This window comes from Watersipora subatra, chromosome 2 (genome assembly GCF_963576615.1).
Source record: "Watersipora subatra chromosome 2, tzWatSuba1.1, whole genome shotgun sequence".
Taxonomy (NCBI): Eukaryota; Metazoa; Bryozoa; class Gymnolaemata; order Cheilostomatida; family Watersiporidae; genus Watersipora; species Watersipora subatra.
This window is the reverse complement of record NC_088709.1, coordinates 76438552-76463963: the sequence shown is the minus strand read 5'-3', so window position 1 is coordinate 76463963 and position 25412 is coordinate 76438552. Positions and strand designations below refer to the sequence as shown.

At 33.4% G+C, this 25412-nt stretch overlaps 1 protein-coding gene across 1 annotated transcript in view; it reads left to right on the top strand.

Moving 5' to 3' along the window:
- LOC137387056 (uncharacterized) overlaps window positions 1-25412 on the top strand; it is a 48379-nt gene that overhangs the window by 4959 nt on the left and 18008 nt on the right. Inside the window, exons 4-6 of the mRNA XM_068073344.1 lie at window positions 135-233; window positions 2396-2587; window positions 9072-9235. Of these exons, the coding sequence (XP_067929445.1) occupies window positions 135-233; window positions 2396-2587; window positions 9072-9235 (455 nt within the window). The remainder of the gene's footprint in view (window positions 1-134; window positions 234-2395; window positions 2588-9071; window positions 9236-25412) is intronic.

Sequence of the window (25412 nt, the reverse complement as noted above, 5' to 3'; positions counted from 1 at the left end):
CTTTAGAAGTTTCAAGGTATTTATTATCCTGGTACATCCAGTTGTCTGCCTAATGTTATTGTACGTGCAACCAGAGGCTCCAGCCTTGCCAACTCTGATATAATTTACTGATCAAATATTGTTTTCTCTTTTAGAACAAAGTGTGATAAACGCTGTTATAGAGGAGTCGAAAGGGAGCATACTTGTTCAGATTAATTCTGCAGCACAACCTGAACTCAGCAAGCTCTCAGCAGGTTTGAAGGATATTTGCAGCTTTTTCTTATGGCATTTTAAAGAAGGAGAGCGGTACTGTGACATCCATCACACATCATTCATGTCTCTTTACTAAAAGCTACTTACTTGAAAAAGTTCAAATTGAGCCATCTTCTAGAAATCTTAACTATAGCTTTTTATTAAAAAAATATCTTAAAAAGTTGTCAAAATGTTATGTGGTGGAATATAGTTGAAAATAGATCTGCTTTCTGAAGAGAGCTGTTTCCGAGATTCACTTGAAAATGTTTGGATAGGCCGCTTTTAGAACAAGTCTTTTTCAATAGAAGATTTACATTTACGAACAAAACACTTATAAAAATGTAACAAGTAAATTTCTAGTTTGTTAGTAAATTTATTAGTCTCAACTACAGCTATTAACACTAACAAACCTATTAACAAACATACATATTAACACTCACATACCTATCAACAATTATTAGGAACAATTATTAACATTAACAGATTTGGGGAAGGACAACTGCTGACTTAGATTTTTCAGATGGTCATGGCAAATGGTTCTGATAAGTTCTAACAGCTGATTTTCTTAGTTTTCAGAATGCAAAAACACGAATTGCCCGCAGCTAACTTTTTTAAATAACAGAAAATTCTGAAAGCGTCTGTGTAGTTCTGTCTGTAGTTCTGTCTGTAGTTCTGTCTGTAGTTCTGTCTGTAGTTCTGTCTGTAGTTCTGCCTGTAGTTCTGTCTGTAGTTCTGTCTGTAGTTCTGTCTGTAGTTCGTCTGTAGTTCTGTCTGTAGTTCTGCTTTTGGGCATGTAATCATGTCCCATATTTTTCCCTCTTTAGCTGATATATTGAGGTAGGCCTGTAGATAAGCAGCTTTGATCAGCGGACAAGGTGCACAATATAGAAGTTATGGTATGTCTTTATAATAATGACTTTAACACAAAAGCGTTTTCATATGTTTTTACAAGCTTTGAAGATTTGTGTTTGGATTTATTAAAGGACTAGCCGCATCAACCAGTGATATTGAAGGAATCGGTTCCATTTTTTAAATATCTGAAATACAGAAGACGCTCCTAAACCTAGACGTTTTATAACGTAAGTTCCATAATAACCCAAATAATTATATGTCAAGTTTTTGCTTCGTACTACACATAAACTTCCATAAGACATAAAGTTTCAAGATGGTGCAAATTCTCATTCTATTTAAAGAAAAAGAATGTCATAGTTAGCCTTAAAAATATCGCTTTCTCTTTTGCCGCACTTGGGAGATAAAACGACGTATAAGGTTATCTCTATTATATAAGAGTACCCTGGCAATTTAGTTCACTGTAAGAAGTCATCAGGTGTGTTGATAAAGCGCAGACAATATGTAGCCCCGCAATTATTCAGAAATGCTTTAAGGCGTTTGATTGGTTCAGACGTTAAAGAGCCAGCGTACCAAGACGCGACCTACAGATGCTTACAGACTTACGGTCAGACAGACGTCACTTTTTACGTATACTTTAGATATTTGTATGTTTTACTGTATTTTAGACATACCAAATATTTTTATTATTTTTCCTTGGCAAAATGGACCTAGTTTTTTTATAAAAAAAAACTAGGTTACATCAATTTACATTGATGTTTTTTTTATAAAAAAAACTAGACCTAGTTTTTTTATAAAAAAACTAGGTCTAGTTTTTTTTTATAAAAAAAAACATCAATGTGAATTACCATTGAAGGTGTGCGTTTCCATTAACTTATTGTAAAATTATCATAGTCATGAACTATAAACCAAGTAAAAAAGGAAGTAAAAAGAGGGAAAAGTTGTCGTTGCGAACCTAATCAATGGACACACGGAAGTAATTCTCTTTGAATTATTTGAGGAAATATTCACTCATTTGTATTTTCCATGTTTCATATCCATAGCTTGTTGTCCAGTTACCAGTCGTAGAGTTGTTTGTCTAGAAATGACAATATTCTTTTTATACATCGGTCATTACTCGCTAGATCACTCGCTATATTCACCACAACTCTTCCTGCAAATGAAACACATGCTTTCCCGAGTTCAGCTCTATTGATTCATCTACAGTTGTACACTAGTTTGTTTTTCATTTTAATGCTGTTTTTCCATGACACGGGGCGTCAACTGTAAGTTCTCAATAAAACCCATTGCTATTACCAGTTGCATTCGATTTCAGAAGCTTCCATAAAGGCGAAACATACGACAGCTTCAGTATCGCTTTCAGAAGATGAAGAGGAGATCCCTCAGCAGTCAGAAACATGGAAACAAAGAACATATGAGCAAACAGAAGTTGAAGACGAGTTTGATAAAATTTATTATGAGTTTCTGAAGATCATTCGTGTAAGAGAATTCAAGGCAAAAGTACTCGGTATGTCATGTTAGAGTTTCATTGTGTTGAGACTAGTTAAGGCCTGTGTGCAAGCATGTACATAAATTTCAGATAATCCCACGACCACACGAGCGGAGCGGAAGTGTGGGAGTTTTTATGATAAATGCATGTGCACACAACTTACGAAAATTATTCATCAACAATGAGACGAACCCTTGGCTAGAAATTTCATCAACAAATTTAAGCATCGGAATGTAAAGTCGTTAAAGTATAATAACGATACAAAACACATTTAAACCTATTTAAATATGTTACCAAGTCTTTGTAAACCGTCGGTATTATCTTTAAACTCACCCATCTGATCGGATTATACACAAATAGACAGATTAATTTGAACGAGAAATGCTACAAAACGCTTGAAAAGTTCGGTTTAATAAAAGTTAAGACCGAAAATTGAAACGCCAATAAAGCCGTGCGACAGATAGTAGAACTATTTAGCAGTGCGCATTTCACGAGAAAACCGTGCTCATTTCATCAGTCTATGGCATTTATTACTTGTAATCGAATTTATTCGAAGGTTTCTGTAATAAACGTAGACCGTTTGAGGCGTAGACCGATTTACAGGTACGAAATTGTGGTACACAGTTTATCAGCCTGTGTTTTTTGTCCAATCACCGAAGGTTTCATTATTTGAAACGTTAGCCGAAATTCTTTACAACTTATGTACAAGCTAGGGCCGAACTACAACGCCCCTTCATGACGAGAACATTTTTTATTTTGCTACAGTTTTATACGCGTGAATGCTCCTACCCGCTTTCCGTTAAAGATCGCTTATCAAAACCATTCTACATTCAACGCAACCAACTTTCAAACTGTGTATAGTACACAGTAGCTCGCCATTTTACTTCTAATTTTGCATTTCAGAGTTATAATCAACATATTTCTTTATTGTTGTTGAATTACATACATTACAGTAAATTAGGCCTACAGCTTTATAACACTTTTATAACAGCTTTTATTTTGCTGCAGTTTGCAGAAATCTTCGAAACGCGTGAACGCTCATAGGTTTTCTATTATTGCTGTATTACTATATTAACAATATTGGTTATTTTAATAATATCAGTGCATTTTACTTATAATGTTGGCCAACATTGCATTTCTCCTATTGCAAGAGAGAGATATAAACGTGTAATATTTTCCTTTCATTGTTGTTGTTTGTCATGACCAAACACTTTTTAAATAAGTTTTCTAAAAACATATATAAATACCACAACTTCTCGATATTGCTACCTATGACGTTTTGAAATGTAAACAAAATTGTGTATTGGTTTTCTATTATTACTATATTAATAAAATTGATTATTCTAAGAATATCAGTGCATTTTACTTCTAATATTGGCCAATATTGCATTTCTCCTATTGCAGGGGGAAAATATAAACATATTTTCCATTCATTATTGCTGTTTGTTGTATATAATAACACCCACACCCAGTACATTACAGCTACCATTGCAGTTATCCTATTGCACTGCAGAGCCATTTGATTGCTAATATTGCATTTCTCAACCATCAGTACCCTTTATTTTTTTGCCAATATCTCTGGCCATCTCTTTGGTCGTGGGCTGTATGACAGTGGAATTTCTAGTTATATATATATATAGATATATATATATATATGTACATGTGTACGTACATCCTATTGCGCTGCATGTGTACGCATGTATGTATGTTTATTGTATTGTATCGTATCATTACTGATAAAATGACAGGCTCTGCTGCTCGAGATGTTTACAATCTACTATATAAACGGCAATCGTTGTCTGTCTGTTTGATTGAGTGTCCGCCTTATAGAGTACCGTACTTTTCGGAATATTAGCCGCAACTAGGTATCTAGGGCCCATTAACGGGAATCTCCGGTTAGTGCACGCCTCTATTATACATAACCTAATCATCGTTTCTACACAAACACGTCATATCCGGTTAGCGTGTATTAATTTACACGTAATTAATATTTACTGCCAACGTGTACCGAAAAGGTCGCGTAAACGTTTGTTTCTTGCGGCCACTGGAAAAACGCAATTCTCACCTCCTAAATTCTCACATTGAAAAGGTAAGTGTTTCTTATTCAATGTTGTATTGTCTATGAATTGCCACACTTTCAATACATAACCCTTTCACTTGCGTCCATGTACAAATTTAGCTATCGGCCTACTGCCAGCCATTTTGCTGATATTGCTTCATGATATTTTTTTCAATTTGAAACTCCATCTAGAATGTTTGTTTTATCTGTGTAATCACAAAAATCTGAATCGGCTATATGTCATCAACATAAGTAGTTATTTGTTTTCTAACTCGGACGCCTTTGATCAACTACACAAAAATGTTCGTTTTTAAATTGGAAATCCCCAAACAAAGATTAAAATATTAAACTAGGCTAATTTTATAGAGAAATCTTAAAACAACACTGTCACTACCATAAAAGTCCTCAAGACCGTTGGTTATGTTATAATCGAATAATGAAATTCAGTTACTAGCAATTGCTGGTAAAATTGCAAAATGTGTCTACGGCCGTCAACCATAAAAACGCATAAATGAGTCTACTTCAGTGAAAGGGTTGAAAACATTGGATTTGCCACTGTTTCTGATAGTAAACATGTTCACTTCCTTCTGAGTTACTTTTATTTTTTTCCAGTTACGAGTACTACAGCTACTACAGAACTTGCACGGGTACTGCTACTGCATTTTACCTACTAAATTTCTACATCGAAAAGGTTAGTATTGTTGTATGTTATTGCTATTTAGTATGTTATTGCTATTACTGCTATTGCTATTTTAATTATATGTGTAATCACACAAATCTGAATCAGCTATGTCATCAACATAAGTAATTGTTTTCTAACTCGGTGGCATTTTCAAAACTTGCACAAAAATGGTTGTTTTTAACCACTTCCGGTACAATTGCATAATCCAATTTCGCGTTCAGGTACAATTAAATCATGATGCTCTACAAATTATGACATGGGTCAACAAAATGTCATTTTAACCATAGAAGCACTCACATTTTCACATAGAACACCTGTACTTTTTGGAAAGCAGAGAAAATTCTGTATCTGATCATATTATCTTTATTGCAAAAATTGAAAATGATCAATATTGAAAGTAGCATGAAATAGCGGTTTTATTAAAATTCGTGTTCTACGAACATATTTGACTAATAAGGGTAGCATGAAAATGTATAAAAGTATATATAATAACAAACAATTAAAACATACTGTGTATACAATGCAATCTACAGTCTCTTCCATAGCTGTTAACTCATCTTCGTCACCACTCTACTGGAAGTCTGCCATTTCTATCGCTGAATTGAAGCCTATACGCATCCACTACTAGCTACAGTGTGGAACACTGTAGCTAGTAGTGGATCAGCTAGTTGTTACTAGCTGATCGCGATGTTGAACTTTGAATGCAAATTACTCGAAATTCTTTCATTTGACCATAGCTGTTTGACCAGTCCAATGTCTGCAAACATGTCTGAAGGTCATGCTTAGCTTTGTAGATATAGTGTAACTGTAAGCAGGCTCTAAATATAGATGAGTATGGATGAGTAATGCAACTATGCAAAGCCTAAAAACTGGCTGATGAACTTGAGAAGAATATACTCGAAGCCGCTATAGCGGCACATGCACCCGAAGTGGTTAAGTTGGAAATTCTCAAACAAAGATTTAAAATTAAATTTTAGGCTAATTTTATAGAAAATTCTTTGGACAACACTGTCACTCCATACAAGTCTTAAAGATTGTTGGTTTTGTTATCAACGAATAATAAAATTAAGTTACTAGCAATTGTTGGGAAAGTCGCAAAAATGTGTCTATGGCGGTCGATCATAGAAAACGCATGAGTGAGTCTACTTCAGTGAAAGGGTTGAAAAGTTGGATTTACCACTGTTTGTGATAATAAACATGTTCATTTCCTTCCACAGCTGAGGTACTTTTACTTTTTTTCCAGCTACGAGTACTACAGAACTACAGCTGCAACAAAACTTGCACGGGCACTTCGAGCCTGGCGATAGGCGACGGTGAGAAGAACACGAGCAGCGTATATTACAAAAAAGCACACCGTCTCATTCAATTTTAGAAATGCTTGAAGCAGTACAATGCCTTCCAATAAGCCTACTGCCCAAACGCAAGAACAGATTGATTCCCGTAGAGAAAGAGACCGAGTTCGCAAAGCAGCAGCTAGACAAGCAGAAACTGCAGAGCAAACACAGCAACGCCCACAACGAAACGGAACTGCTACTGCAGCTGCTAGAAGTGCAGAAACTGCAGAGCAAACACAGCTACGCCTACAACGAAACAGAATAGCTACTGCATCTGCTAGAAGTGCAGAAACTGCAGAGCAAACACAGCTACGCCTACAACGAAACAGAATAGCAGCTGCTAGAAGAACAGAAACCGCCGAACAAACACAGGTATATCGAAAGCAGGCCAGAATAGATGCTGCAGCCACTAGAAGTGCAGAGACTACTGAACCGACCCCAGCAGCAACTCAAACGGCTCAGAGCAGCCGTTACATCGGCCAGACGTGCAGAAACCTCCGAGCAGATGCAGCAGCGACAAGAACATGATGCACTAGCTACAACAGCTGCTCGGCGAGCTGAATTTTCAGAGCAGATGAAACGGTGACAACAGCGAGATGCACTAACTACAGCAGCTGCTACCAGGCGCCGTGTATGGACAGAAAATTTCGCACTTGACTACAGTCCTGCAAAACAGTATAGGGTTGAATTTTTTATGGGATGAATGTCCAAAAATGCTCCAGATGTAATGCCTTACGTTGGAAAGGCGAGAGGCCATGTATGTAGTTTATATCATAGATTTTATTGATAATAAATTTTATCAACAACCGCATTACTGCTGCACAGTTTGTATATACCTTGTCAAAACACAGTCTATAGACAAAGAACTGTTGAGTCATGATTAGTGTTTCAAGCATGCAGAAGTCTCAATTCAATAAATGCTGGCGATAGCTAAGCAGTGCAATAGCAAAATATTTTCTAGAATTTTTAAAATATGTAAAACTTTTCAATACTGCCAGTTTGAAGAACGTCAGTTTGCCTAGCAATGTCAATTTCATTATCAGTTCTGTGTACATAATTAGGAAAATTTCGATTTGAGTAGTTCGAGACTGATGCATTGTAGACTAGCTGTAAAACACATTGTATATTTCCAGTGGTCTCTCCAACATTATTGACATGTACAACTGCATATGTGTATGCAGTCAGATCAGCACAAAAATTTCAGTAGATTGCATATTTGGAGTTGTTTTACAGTATGTAAGACAACTCTCAATAAAACTTGCTTTACGTAAATCTGTTCCCGAACAAGAGTAATGCAGCTAGTAAAATATGTAAATGCATCTATAAAATTTTCTAAAAATAATCTTATTTATAAATCTTACACATGTTGTTCTAAAGCAGTGTTTTCTACGATTGGCACGTCGGTGTGGTATGCTGAAGCTTTCAGAAAGTAATGATTCGAGCACTACTACCGGGTTAGGTGCTAGGTGCGGTAAGTACTTGCAGAGCTTTCGCTTTGAGCCACTTTTGGTACAGCTCATCAATTGTTTGGTATTCCAGCTGTTCTTTGATGAGCTTGTAGGCAAGCTCGATGATGCAATGTAGGAAGCATTGAAATTTGGCGGATAAGGGTTTATATACAATGGCAAGGTCGAAAGTGATGATCCCCCTACAACGACGTGAATGCTAGATTGATTGGGCTTTCTTTGACCCTGAATGGTGCGAGCCTTTTCAGGATGTACTCTTGTAATCATTTCTTGACTTGGGCTATAAATTACTTGTAGGTACATTACCGGTATATTTGCAGTCACAATGAGCTAGCGTGTTAGTATAGTCTCGATATATTGGTACTCGGTCACTTTCTCCATACTGATTCCTTTGATATTAACAGGGTCTGGGATATTACTTACAATATTTATATTATTGTAAATAATATATGATAATTTACTTGTCATATATCAACTTATCGTTATATCAGATGTTAACAGGATCTAAGATTGGAAAGTCGCAGGTTGTTGAAGTTTAGAGTCGTCTTCTCCTTAGATACATCAACAATTACTGACATCAGCCTATTTTACAATTTGAAAGTTTGGTACATACGCTATCAACATACAATGTGAAGCTCGCTGCACTAACGTGGCATCCCTGCGAACCACGTGCTAATGTTACTATTGTCATGGACTGTTTGCTAATACTCCTAGCTTTTTGTTCATGTTTGATGAGGAATTTGGGCACCCATCAAATGATGTTGACATGTATTCCTTTAACGCCTATTTTCTCAACTAATATGTACATCGTGATTGATGGCATCATAAAAGCTGATACAGCGTTTGCTCATGTCTAGCAATACATCACTGGGTCTTCTGTTCCTCTGTAGGATCTGTAGGCAAACTGACTGTCAGGTTATACAAAGCAGTACATAACTTAATAAGTATTATTTGGTTCTAGGTAAGTATGACGGAGAAATAGTTGAATCTGAGAAGATAAGTGATCCCAAGTTCCTCATGGTCAAAACAAAGTCATCTGTACCTGGCGAAGCAAGGAAGATGATGGATGCATTACTTGACCTATTCTACGACGTGACCAGATCAGCTCACTCGCATACCATCAAGGTGAACACCAGTTTTTTTGGTACTTATTATGTACACAATTGTGCTCCTCATAATATATCATATACTCACTACTACCTCTCATAACACCATATACTCACTACTATCTCTCATAACATATCATATACTCACTACTACCTCTCATAACATATCATATACTCACTACTACCTCTCAAAACATATCATATACTCACTACTACCTCTCATAGCATATCATATACTCACTACTACCTCTCATAACATATCATATACTCACTACTACCTCTCATAACATATCATATACTCACTACTACTTCTCATAGCATATCATATATTCACTACTACTTCTTATAACACATCATATATTCACTACTGCCTCTCATAACATATTATATACTCACTACTACCTCTCATAACATATCATATACTCACTACTACCTCTCAAAACATATCATATACTCACTACTACCTCTCATAGCATATCATATACTCACTACTACCTCTCATAACATATCATATACTCACTACTACCTCTCATAACATATCATATACTCACTACTACTTCTCATAGCATATCATATATTCACTACTACTTCTTATAACACATCATATATTCACTACTGCCTCTCATAACATATCATATACTCACTACTACTTCTCATAACACATCATATATTCACTACTACCTCTCAAAACATATCATATACTCACTACTACCTCTCATAGCATATCATATACTCACTACTACCTCTCATAACATATATACTTACTACTACCTCTCATAACATATCATATACTCACTACTACCTCTCAAAACATATCATATACTCACTACTACCTCTCATAGCATATCATATACTCACTACTACCTCTCATAACATATCATATACTCACTACTACCTCTCATAACATATCATATACTCACTACTACTTCTCATAGCATATCATATATTCACTACTACCTCTCATAACATATATACTTACTACTACCTCTCATAACATATCATATACTCACTACTACCTCTCAAAACATATCATATACTCACTACTACCTCTCATAGCATATCATATACTCACTACTACCTCTCATAACATATCATATACTCACTACTACCTCTCATAACATATCATATACTCACTACTACTTCTCATAGCGTATCATATACTCACTACTACCTCTCATAACACATCATATATTCACTACTGCCTCTCATAACATATCATATACTCACTACTACTTCTCATAACACATCATATATTCACTACTACCTCTCAAAACATATCATATACTCACTACTACCTCTCATAGCATATCATATACTTACTACTACCTTTCATAACATATATACTTACTACTACCTCTCATAACATATCATATACTCACTACTACCTCTCAAAACATATCATATACTCACTACTACCTCTCATAGCATATCATATACTCACTACTACCTCTCATAACACATCATATACTCACTACTACCTCTCATAACATATCATATACTCACTACTACCTCTCATAAAATTTCATATGCTTACTACTACCTCTCATAACACATCATATATTCACTACTGCCTCTCATAACATATCATATACTCACTACTACTTCTCATAACATATCATATACTCACTACTACCTCTCATAACACATCATATATTCACTACTGCCTCTCATAACATATCATATACTCACTACTACCTCTCATAACATTTCATATGCTTACTACTACTTCTCATAACATATCATATACTCACTACTACCTCTCATAACATATCATATACTCACTACTACCTCTCATAACACATATATTCACTACTGCCTCTCATAACATATCATATACTCACTACTACTTCTCATAACATATCATATACTCACTACTACCTCTCATAACATATCATATACTCACTACTACCTCTCATAACATATCATATACTCACTACTACTTCTCATAACATATCATATACTCACTACTACCTCTCATAACATATCATATACTCACTACTACCTCTCATAACATATCACATACTCACTACTACTTCTCATAACATATCATATACTCACTACTACCTCTCATAGCATATCATATACTCACTACTACTTCTCATAATATATCATATACTCACTACTACCTCTCATAACATATCATATATTCACTACTACCTCTCATAACACATCATATATTCACTACTGCCTCTCATAACATATCATATACTCACTACTACTTCTCATAACATATCATATACTCACTACTACCTCTCATAACATATCATATACTCACTACTACCTCTCATAACATATCATATACTCACTGCTACCTCTCATAACATATCACATACTCACTACTACTTCTCATAACATATCATATACTCACTACTACCTCTCATAGCATATCATATACTCACTACTACTTCTCATAATATATCATATACTCACTACTACCTCTCATAACATATCATATATTCACTACTACCTCTCATAACACATCATATATTCACTACTGCCTCTCATAACATATCATATACTCACTACTACCTCTCATAACATTTCATATGCTTACTACTACTTCTCATAACATACCATATACTCACTACTACTTCTCATAACATACCATATATTCACTACTACCTCTCATAACATATCATATACTCACTACTACTTCTCATAACATATCATATACTCACTACTACCTCTCATAACATATCCTATACTCACTACTACCTCTCATAACAGATCACATACTCACTACTACTTCTCATAACATATCATATACTCACTACTATCTCTCATAGCATATCATATACTCACTACTACTTCTCATAATATATCATATACTCACTACTACCTCTCATAACATATCATATATTCACTACTACCTCTCATAACACATCATATATTCACTACTGCCTCTCATAACATATCATATACTCACTACTACCTCTCATAACATTTCATATGCTTACTACTACTTCTCATAACATACCATATACTCACTACTACTTCTCATAACATACCATATATTCACTACTACCTCTCATAACATATCATATACTCACTACTACTTCTCATAACATATCATATACTCACTACTACCTCTCATAACATATCCTATACTCACTACTACCTCTCATAACAGATCACATACTCACTACTACTTCTCATAACATATCATATACTCACTACTATCTCTCATAGCATATCATATACTCACTACTACTTCTCATAATATATCATATACTCACTACTACCTCTCATAACATTTCATATGCTTACTACTACTTCTCATAACATACCATATACTCACTACTACTTCTCATAACATATCATATACTCACTACTACCTCTCATAACACATATATTCACTACTGCCTCTCATAACATATCATATACTCACTACTACTTCTCATAACATATCATATACTCAATACTACCTCTCATAACATATCATATACTCACTACTACCTCTCATAACATATCATATACTCACTACTACTTCTCATAACATATCATATACTCACTACTACCGCTCATAACATATCATATACTCACTACTACCTCTCATAACATATCACATACTCACTACTACTTCTCATAACATATCATATACTCACTACTACCTCTCATAGCATATCATATACTCACTACTACTTCTCATAATATATCATATACTCACTACTACCTCTCATAACATATCATATATTCACTACTACCTCTCATAACACATCATATATTCACTACTGCCTCTCATAACATATCATATACTCACTACTACCTCTCATAACATTTCATATGCTTACTACTACTTCTCATAACATACCATATACTCACTACTACTTCTCATAACATATCATATATTCACTACTACCTCTCATAACATATCATATACTCACTACTACCTCTCATAACATATCATATACTCACTACTACCTCTCTTAACACATCATATACTCACTACTATCTCTCATAACACATCATATATTCACTACTGCCTCTCATAACATATCATATACTCACTACTACCTCTCATAACATTTCATATGCTTACTACTACTTCTCATAACATATTATATACTCACTACTATCTCTCATAACATATCATATATTCACTACTACTTCTTATAACATATCATATACTCACTACTACTTCTCATAGCATATCATATACTCACTACTACCTCTCATAACATATCATATACTCACTACTACCTCTCATAACATATCATATACTCACTACTACCTCTCATAACATATCATATACTCCCTACTACCTCTCATAACATATCATATACTCACTACTACCTCTCATAACATATCATATACTCACTACTACTTCTCATAACATATCATATACTCACTACTACCTCTCTTAACACATCATATATTCACTACTGCCTCTCATAACATATCATATACTCACTACTACCTCTCATAACATTTCATATGCTTACTACTACTTCTCATAACATATCATATACTCACTACTACCTCTCATAACATATCATATACTCACTACTACCTCTCATAACATATCATATACTTACTACTCCCTCTCATAACATATCATATATTCACTATTACTTCTTATAACATATCATATACTCACTACTACTTCTCATAGCATATCATATACTCATTACTACCTCTCATAACACATCATATAGTCACTACTGCCTCTCATAACATATCATATACTCACTACTACTTCTCATAACATATCATATACTCACTACTACCTCTCATAACATATCATATACTCACTACTACCTCTCATAACATATCATATACTCCCTACTACCTCTCATAGCATATCATATACTCACTACTACCTCTCATAACATATCATATACTCACTACTACTTCTCATAACATATCATATACTCACTACTACCTCTCTTAACACATCATATATTCACTACTGCCTCTCATAACATATCATATACTCACTACTACCTCTCATAACATTTCATATGCTTACTACTACTTCTCATAACATATCATATACTCACTACTACCTCTCATAACATATCATATACTCACTACTACCTCTCATAACATATCATATACTTACTACTCCCTCTCATAACATATCATATATTCACTATTACTTCTTATAACATATCATATACTCACTACTACTTCTCATAGCATATCATATACTCATTACTACCTCTCATAACACATCATATAGTCACTACTGCCTCTCATAACATATCATATACTCACTACTACTTCTCATAACATATCATATACTCACTACTACCTCTCATAACACATCATATGTTCACTACTGCCTCTCATAACATATCATATACTCACTACTACCTCTCATAACATTTCATATGCTTACTACTACTTCTCATAACATATCATATACTCACTACTATCTCTCATAACATATCATATACTCACTACTGCCTCTCATAACATATCATACACTCACTACTACCTCTCATAATATATTATATTGTCACTACTACTTTTCATAACATATCATATGCTCACTACTACCTCTCATAGCATATCATATATATAAAGTTCTTTGAACTTTAGAAGTTATTTATCATGCGTGTGTGTATATTTGTATTTAGAGTACTTCCCAAAGTACAACGGTGGTTAGATCTTTTGTTGACTGTGACTTTATTTCCAACCGACCGTGAAACCTGAAAGGTTTTAAAAAACAAATTGATTCACAATCTTTAAAGCAAAATTGCTGTCTGAAGCAGAAAATGTTACGTAAATTACTTGATATCAAATGTTATAACCAGAAATATTAGATAAAAGACAAGTAAACACAAAACATACCTCTGCCATACTCCAGAATATACATATAAGTTTCTTGTCCGTAATATCGTTAAAATAATGTTTCTTTGTCAATGGCACACACGCAACTGACTTGATCGAGCCAGGTGTCAGACAGTCTTTTGTGTAGTTCTTTCGAAATAATGTCTGATGACAGTTTATAGGTGAAATGAGTAAAAAATGTTTATTGAACGACCACCATGGCGAGTGTAAAGGCCTGGAAAACTCATTAAATGTTTGGCGACTCGTGAGAAAAGGCAGCTGTTTTATTGTCTTTGTAAACAGGTCAATCAAGTTGTTCTACAGTCATTTTTTATGGCAAGCGATAATAAGTGCTGTACGTATACATCCTAAGAACTGGTTTATTTTTGTAGATTTCGTGCTTTTGCAAACTTTACAATATACTTACTACTACCTCTCATAACATATCATATACTCACTACTACCTCTCATAACATATCATATGCTCACTACTACTTCTCATAACATATCATATACTCACTACTACCTCTCATAACACATCATATATTCACTACTGCCTCTCATAACATATCATATACTCACTACTACCTCTCATAACATTTCATATGCTTACTACTACTTCTCATAACATATCATATACTCACTACTACTTCTCATAACATATCATATATTCGCTACTACCTCTCATAACATAACATATACTCACTACTACCTCTCATAACATATCATATACTCACTACTACTTCTCATAGCATATCATATACTCACTACTACCTCTCATAACACATCATATATTCACTACTGCCTCTCATAACATATCATATACTCACTACTACCTCTCATAACATTTCATATGCTTACTAATACCTCTCATAACACATCATATATTCACTACTGCCTCTCATAACATATCATATACTCACTACTACTTCTCATAACATATCATATACTCACTACTACCTCTCATAACACATCATATATTCACTACTGCCTCTCATAACATATCATATACTCACTACTACCTCTCATAACATTTCATATGCTTACTACTACTTCTCATAACATATCATATACTCACTACTACCTCTCATAACATATCATATACTCACTACTACCTCTCATAACACATATATTCACTACTGCCTCTCATAACATATCATATACTCACTACTACCTCTCATAACATATCATATACTCACTACTACCTCTCATAACATATCATATACTCACTACTACTTCTCATAACATATCATATACTCACTACTACCTCTCATAACATATCATATACTCACTACTACCTCTCATAACATATCACATACTCACTACTACTTCTCATAACATATCATATACTCACTACTACCTCTCATAGCATATCATATACTCACTACTACTTCTCATAATATATCATATACTCACTACTACCTCTCATAACATATCATATATTCACTACTACCTCTCATAACACATCATATATTCACTACTGCCTCTCATAACATATCATATACTCACTACTACTTCTAATAACATATCATATACTCACTACTACCTCTCATAACATATCATATACTCACTACTACCTCTCATAACATATCATATACTCACTACTACCTCTCATAACATATCACATACTCACTACTACTTCTCATAACATATCATATACTCACTACTACCTCTCATAGCATATCATATACTCACTACTACTTCTCATAATATATCATATACTCACTACTACCTCTCATAACATATCATATATTCACTACTACCTCTCATAACACATCATATATTCACTACTGCCTCTCATAACATATCATATACTCACTACTACCTCTCATAACATTTCATATGCTTACTACTACTTCTCATAACATACCATATACTCACTACTACTTCTCATAACATACCATATATTCACTACTACCTCTCATAACATATCATATACTCATTACTACTTCTCATAACATATCATATACTCACTACTACCTCTCATAACATATCCTATACTCACTACTACCTCTCATAACATATCACATACTCACTACTACTTCTCATAACATATCATATACTCACTACTACCTCTCATAGCATATCATATACTCACCACTACTTCTCATAATATATCATATACTCACTACTACCTCTCATAACATATCATATATTCACTACTACCTCTCATAACACATCATATATTCACTACTGCCTCTCATAACATATCATATACTCACTACTACCTCTCATAACATTTCATATGCTTACTACCACTTCTCATAACATACCATATACTCACTACTACTTCTCATAACATATCATATACTCACTACTACCTCTCATAACACATATATTCACTACTGCCTCTCATAACATATCATATACTCACTACTACTTCTCATAACATATCATATACTCACTACTACCTCTCATAACATATCATATACTCACTACTACCTCTCATAACATATCATATACTCACTACTACTTCTCATAACATATCATATACTCACTACTACCTCTCATAACATATCATATACTCACTACTACCTCTCATAACATATCACATACTCACTACTACTTCTCATAAGATATCATATACTCACTACTACCTCTCATAGCATATCATATACTCACTACTACTTCTCATAATATATCATATACTCACTACTACCTCTCATAACATATCATATATTCACTACTACCTCTCATAACACATCATATATTCACTACTGCCTCTCATAACATATCATATACTCACTACTACCTCCCATAACATTTCATATGCTTACTACTACTTCTCATAACATATCATATATTCACTACTACCTCTCATAACATATCATATACTCACTACTACCTCTCATAACATATCATATACTCACTACTACCTCTCTTAACACATCATATACTCACTACTACCTCTCTTAACACATCATATACTCACTACTACCTCTCATAACACATCATATATTCACTACTGCCTCTCATAACATATCATATACTCACTACTACCTCTCATAACATTTCATATGCTTACTACTACTTCTCATAACATATTATATACTCACTACTATCTCTCATAACATATCATATATTCACTACTACTTCTTATAACATATCATATACTCACTACTACTTCTCATAGCATATCATATACTCACTACTACCTCTCATAACATATCATATACTCACTACTACCTCTCATAACATATCATATACTCACTACTACCTCTCATAACATATCATATACTCCCTACTACCTCTCATAACATATCATATACTCACTACTACCTCTCATAACATATCATATACTCACTACTACTTCTCATAACATATCATATACTCACTACTACCTCTCTTAACACATCATATATTCACTACTGCCTCTCATAACATATCATATACTCACTACTATCTCTCATAACACATCATATATTCACTACTGCCTCTCATAACATATCATATACTCACTACTACCTCTCATAACATTTCATATGCTTACTACTACTTCTCATAACATATTATATACTCACTACTATCTCTCATAACATATCATATATTCACTACTACTTCTTATAACATATCATATACTCACTACTACTTCTCATAGCATATCATATACTCACTACTACCTCTCATAACATATCATATACTCACTACTACCTCTCATAACATATCATATACTCACTACTACCTCTCATAACATATCATATACTCCCTACTACCTCTCATAACATATCATATACTCACTACTACCTCTCATAACATATCATATACTCACTACTACTTCTCATAACATATCATATACTCACTACTACCTCTCTTAACACATCATATATTCACTACTGCCTCTCATAACATATCATATACTCACTACTACCTCTCATAACATTTCATATGCTTACTACTACTTCTCATAACATATCATATACTCACTACTACCTCTCATAACATATCATATACTCACTACTACCTCTCATAACATATCATATACTTACTACTCCCTCTCATAACATATCATATATTCACTATTACTTCTTATAACATATCATATACTCACTACTACTTCTCATAGCATATCATATACTCATTACTACCTCTCATAACACATCATATAGTCACTACTGCCTCTCATAACATATCATATACTCACTACTACTTCTCATAACATATCATATACTCACTACTACCTCTCATAACATATCATATACTCACTACTACCTCTCATAACATATCATATACTCCCTACTACCTCTCATAGCATATCATATACTCACTACTACCTCTCATAACATATCATATACTCACTACTACTTCTCATAACATATCATATACTCACTACTACCTCTCTTAACACATCATATATTCACTACTGCCTCTCATAACATATCATATACTCACTACTACCTCTCATAACATTTCATATGCTTACTACTACTTCTCATAACATATCATATACTCACTACTACCTCTCATAACATATCATATACTCACTACTACCTCTCATAACATATCATATACTTACTACTCCCTCTCATAACATATCATATATTCACTATTACTTCTTATAACATATCATATACTCACTACTACTTCTCATAGCATATCATATACTCATTACTACCTCTCATAACACATCATATAGTCACTACTGCCTCTCATAACATATCATATACTCACTACTACTTCTCATAACATATCATATACTCACTACTACCTCTCATAACACATCATATGTTCACTACTGCCTCTCATAACATATCATATACTCACTACTACCTCTCATAACATTTCATATGCTTACTACTACTTCTCATAACATATCATATACTCACTACTATCTCTCATAACATATCATATACTCACTACTGCCTCTCATAACATATCATACACTCACTACTACCTCTCATAATATATTATATTGTCACTACTACTTTTCATAACATATCATATGCTCACTACTACCTCTCATAGCATATCATATATATAAAGTTCTTTGAACTTTAGAAGTTATTTATCATGCGTGTGTGTATATTTGTATTTAGAGTACTTCCCAAAGTACAACGGTGGTTAGATCTTTTGTTGACTGTGACTTTATTTCCAACCGACCGTGAAACCTGAAAGGTTTTAAAAAACAAATTGATTCACAATCTTTAAAGCAAAATTGCTGTCTGAAGCAGAAAATGTTACGTAAATTACTTGATATCAAATGTTATAACCAGAAATATTAGATAAAAGACAAGTAAACACAAAACATACCTCTGCCATACTCCAGAATATACATATAAGTTTCTTGTCCGTAATATCGTTAAAATAATGTTTCTTTGTCAATGGCACACACGCAACTGACTTGATCGAGCCAGGTGTCAGACAGTCTTTTGTGTAGTTCTTTCGAAATAATGTCTGATGACAGTTTATAGGTGAAATGAGTAAAAAATGTTTATTGAACGACCACCATGGCGAGTGTAAAGGCCTGGAAAACTCATTAAATGTTTGGCGACTCGTGAGAAAAGGCAGCTGTTTTATTGTCTTTGTAAACAGGTCAATCAAGTTGTTCTACAGTCATTTTTTATGGCAAGCGATAATAAGTGCTGTACGTATACATCCTAAGAACTGGTTTATTTTTGTAGATTTCGTGCTTTTGCAAACTTTACAATATACTTACTACTACCTCTCATAACATATCATATACTCACTACTACCTCTCATAACATATCATATGCTCACTACTACTTCTCATAACATATCATATACTCACTACTACCTCTCATAACACATCATATATTCACTACTGCCTCTCATAACATATCATATACTCACTACTACCTCTCATAACATTTCATATGCTTACTACTACTTCTCATAACATATCATATACTCACTACTACTTCTCATAACATATCATATATTCGCTACTACCTCTCATAACATAACATATACTCACTACTACCTCTCATAACATATCATATACTCACTACTACTTCTCATAGCATATCATATACTCACTACTACCTCTCATAACACATCATATATTCACTACTGCCTCTCATAACATATCATATACTCACTACTACCTCTCATAACATTTCATATGCTTACTAATACCTCTCATAACACATCATATATTCACTACTGCCTCTCATAACATATCATATACTCACTACTACTTCTCATAACATATCATATACTCACTACTACCTCTCATAACACATCATATATTCACTACTGCCTCTCATAACATATCATATACTCACTACTACCTCTCATAACATTTCATATGCTTACTACTACTTCTCATAACATATCATATACTCACTACTACCTCTCATAACATATCATATACTCACTACTACCTCTCATAACACATATATTCACTACTGCCTCTCATAACATATCATATACTCACTACTACCTCTCATAACATATCATATACTCACTACTACCTCTCATAACATATCATATACTCACTACTACTTCTCATAACATATCATATACTCACTACTACCTCTCATAACATATCATATACTCACTACTACCTCTCATAACATATCACATACTCACTACTACTTCTCATAACATATCATATACTCACTACTACCTCTCATAGCATATCATATACTCACTACTACTTCTCATAATATATCATATACTCACTACTACCTCTCATAACATATCATATATTCACTACTACCTCTCATAACACATCATATATTCACTACTGCCTCTCATAACATATCATATACTCACTACTACTTCTAATAACATATCATATACTCACTACTACCTCTCATAACATATCATATACTCACTACTACCTCTCATAACATATCATATACTCACTACTACCTCTCATAACATATCACATACTCACTACTACTTCTCATAACATATCATATACTCACTACTACCTCTCATAGCATATCATATACTCACTACTACTTCTCATAATATATCATATACTCACTACTACCTCTCATAACATATCATATATTCACTACTACCTCTCATAACACATCATATATTCACTACTGCCTCTCATAACATATCATATACTCACTACTACCTCTCATAACATTTCATATGCTTACTACTACTTCTCATAACATACCATATACTCACTACTACTTCTCATAACATACCATATATTCACTACTACCTCTCATAACATATCATATACTCATTACTACTTCTCATAACATATCATATACTCACTACTACCTCTCATAACATATCCTATACTCACTACTACCTCTCATAACATATCACATACTCACTACTACTTCTCATAACATATCATATACTCACTACTACCTCTCATAGCATATCATATACTCACCACTACTTCTCATAATATATCATATACTCACTACTACCTCTCATAACATATCATATATTCACTACTACCTCTCATAACACATCATATATTCACTACTGCCTCTCATAACATATCATATACTCACTACTACCTCTCATAACATTTCATATGCTTACTACCACTTCTCATAACATACCATATACTCACTACTACTTCTCATAACATATCATATACTCACTACTACCTCTCATAACACATATATTCACTACTGCCTCTCATAACATATCATATACTCACTACTACTTCTCATAACATATCATATACTCACTACTACCTCTCATAACATATCATATACTCACTACTACCTCTCATAACATATCATATACTCACTACTACTTCTCATAACATATCATATACTCACTACTACCTCTCATAACATATCATATACTCACTACTACCTCTCATAACATATCACATACTCACTACTACTTCTCATAAGATATCATATACTCACTACTACCTCTCATAGCATATCATATACTCACTACTACTTCTCATAATATATCATATACTCACTACTACCTCTCATAACATATCATATATTCACTACTACCTCTCATAACACATCATATATTCACTACTGCCTCTCATAACATATCATATACTCACTACTACCTCCCATAACATTTCATATGCTTACTACTACTTCTCATAACATATCATATATTCACTACTACCTCTCATAACATATCATATACTCACTACTACCTCTCATAACATATCATATACTCACTACTACCTCTCTTAACACATCATATACTCACTACTACCTCTCTTAACACATCATATACTCACTACTACCTCTCATAACACATCATATATTCACTACTGCCTCTCATAACATATCATATACTCACTACTACCTCTCATAACATTTCATATGCTTACTACTACTTCTCATAACATATTATATACTCACTACTATCTCTCATAACATATCATATATTCACTACTACTTCTTATAACATATCATATACTCACTACTACTTCTCATAGCATATCATATACTCACTACTACCTCTCATAACATATCATATACTCACTACTACCTCTCATAACATATCATATACTCACTACTACCTCTCATAACATATCATATACTCCCTACTACCTCTCATAACATATCATATACTCACTACTACCTCTCATAACATATCATATACTCACTACTACTTCTCATAACATATCATATACTCACTACTACCTCTCTTAACACATCATATATTCACTACTGCCTCTCATAACATATCATATACTCACTACTACCTCTCATAACATTTCATATGCTTACTACTACTTCTCATAACATATCATATACTCACTACTACCTCTCATAACATATCATATACTCACTACTACCTCTCATAACATATCATATACTTACTACTCCCTCTCATAACATATCATATATTCACTATTATTTCTTATAACATATCATATACTCACTACTACTTCTCATAGCATATCATATACTCACTACTACCTCTCATAACACATCATATATTCACCACTGCCTCTCATAACATATCATATACTCACTACTACTTCTCATAACATATCATATACTCACTACTACCTCTCATAACACATCATATGTTCACTACTGCCTCTCATAACATATCATATACTCACTACTATCTCTCATAACATATCATATACTCACTACTACCTCTCATAACATATCATATACTCACTACTACCTCTCATAATATATTATATTGTCACTACTACTTTTCATAACATATCATATGCTCACTACTACCTCTCATAGCATATCATATACTTACTACTACCTCTCATAACATATCATATACTCACTACTACCTCTCATAACACATCATATGTTCACTACTGCCTCTCATAACATATCATATACTCACTACTACCTCTCATAACATATCATATACTCACTACTACCTCTCATAACATATCATATACTCACTACTACCTCTCATAACATATCATATACTCCCTACTACCACTCATAACATATCATATACTCACTACTACCTCTCATAACATATCATATACTCACTACTACTTCTCATAACATATCATATACTCACTACTACCTCTCTTAACACATCATATATTCACTACTGCCTCTCATAACATATCATATACTCACTACTACCTCTCATAACATTTCATATGCTTACTACTACTTCTCATAACATATCATATACTCACTACTACCTCTCATAACATATCATATACTCACTACTACCTCTCATAACATATCATATACTTACTACTCCCTCTCATAACATATCATATATTCACTATTATTTCTTATAACATATCATATACTCACTACTACTTCTCATAGCATATCATATACTCACTACTACCTCTCATAACACATCATATATTCACCACTGCCTCTCATAACATATCATATACTCACTACTACTTCTCATAACATATCATATACTCACTACTACCTCTCATAACACATCATATGTTCACTACTGCCTCTCATAACATATCATATACTCACTACTATCTCTCATAACATATCATATACTCACTACTACCTCTCATAACATATCATATACTCACTACTACCTCTCATAATATATTATATTGTCACTACTACTTTTCATAACATATCATATGCTCACTACTACCTCTCATAGCATATCATATACTTACTACTACCTCTCATAACATATCATATACTCACTACTACCTCTCATAACACATCATATGTTCACTACTGCCTCTCATAACATATCATATACTCACTACTACCTCTCATAACATTTCATATGCTTACTACTACTTCTCATAACATATCATATACTCACTACTATCTCTCATAACATATCATATACTCACTACTGCCTCTCATAACATATCATACACTCACTACTACCTCTCATAATATATTATATTGTCACTACTACTTTTCATAACATATCATATGCTCACTACTACCTCTCATAGCATATCATATACTTACTACTACCTCTCATAACATATCATATACTCACTACTACCTCTCATAACATTTCATATGCTTACTACTACTTCTCATAACATATCATATACTCAC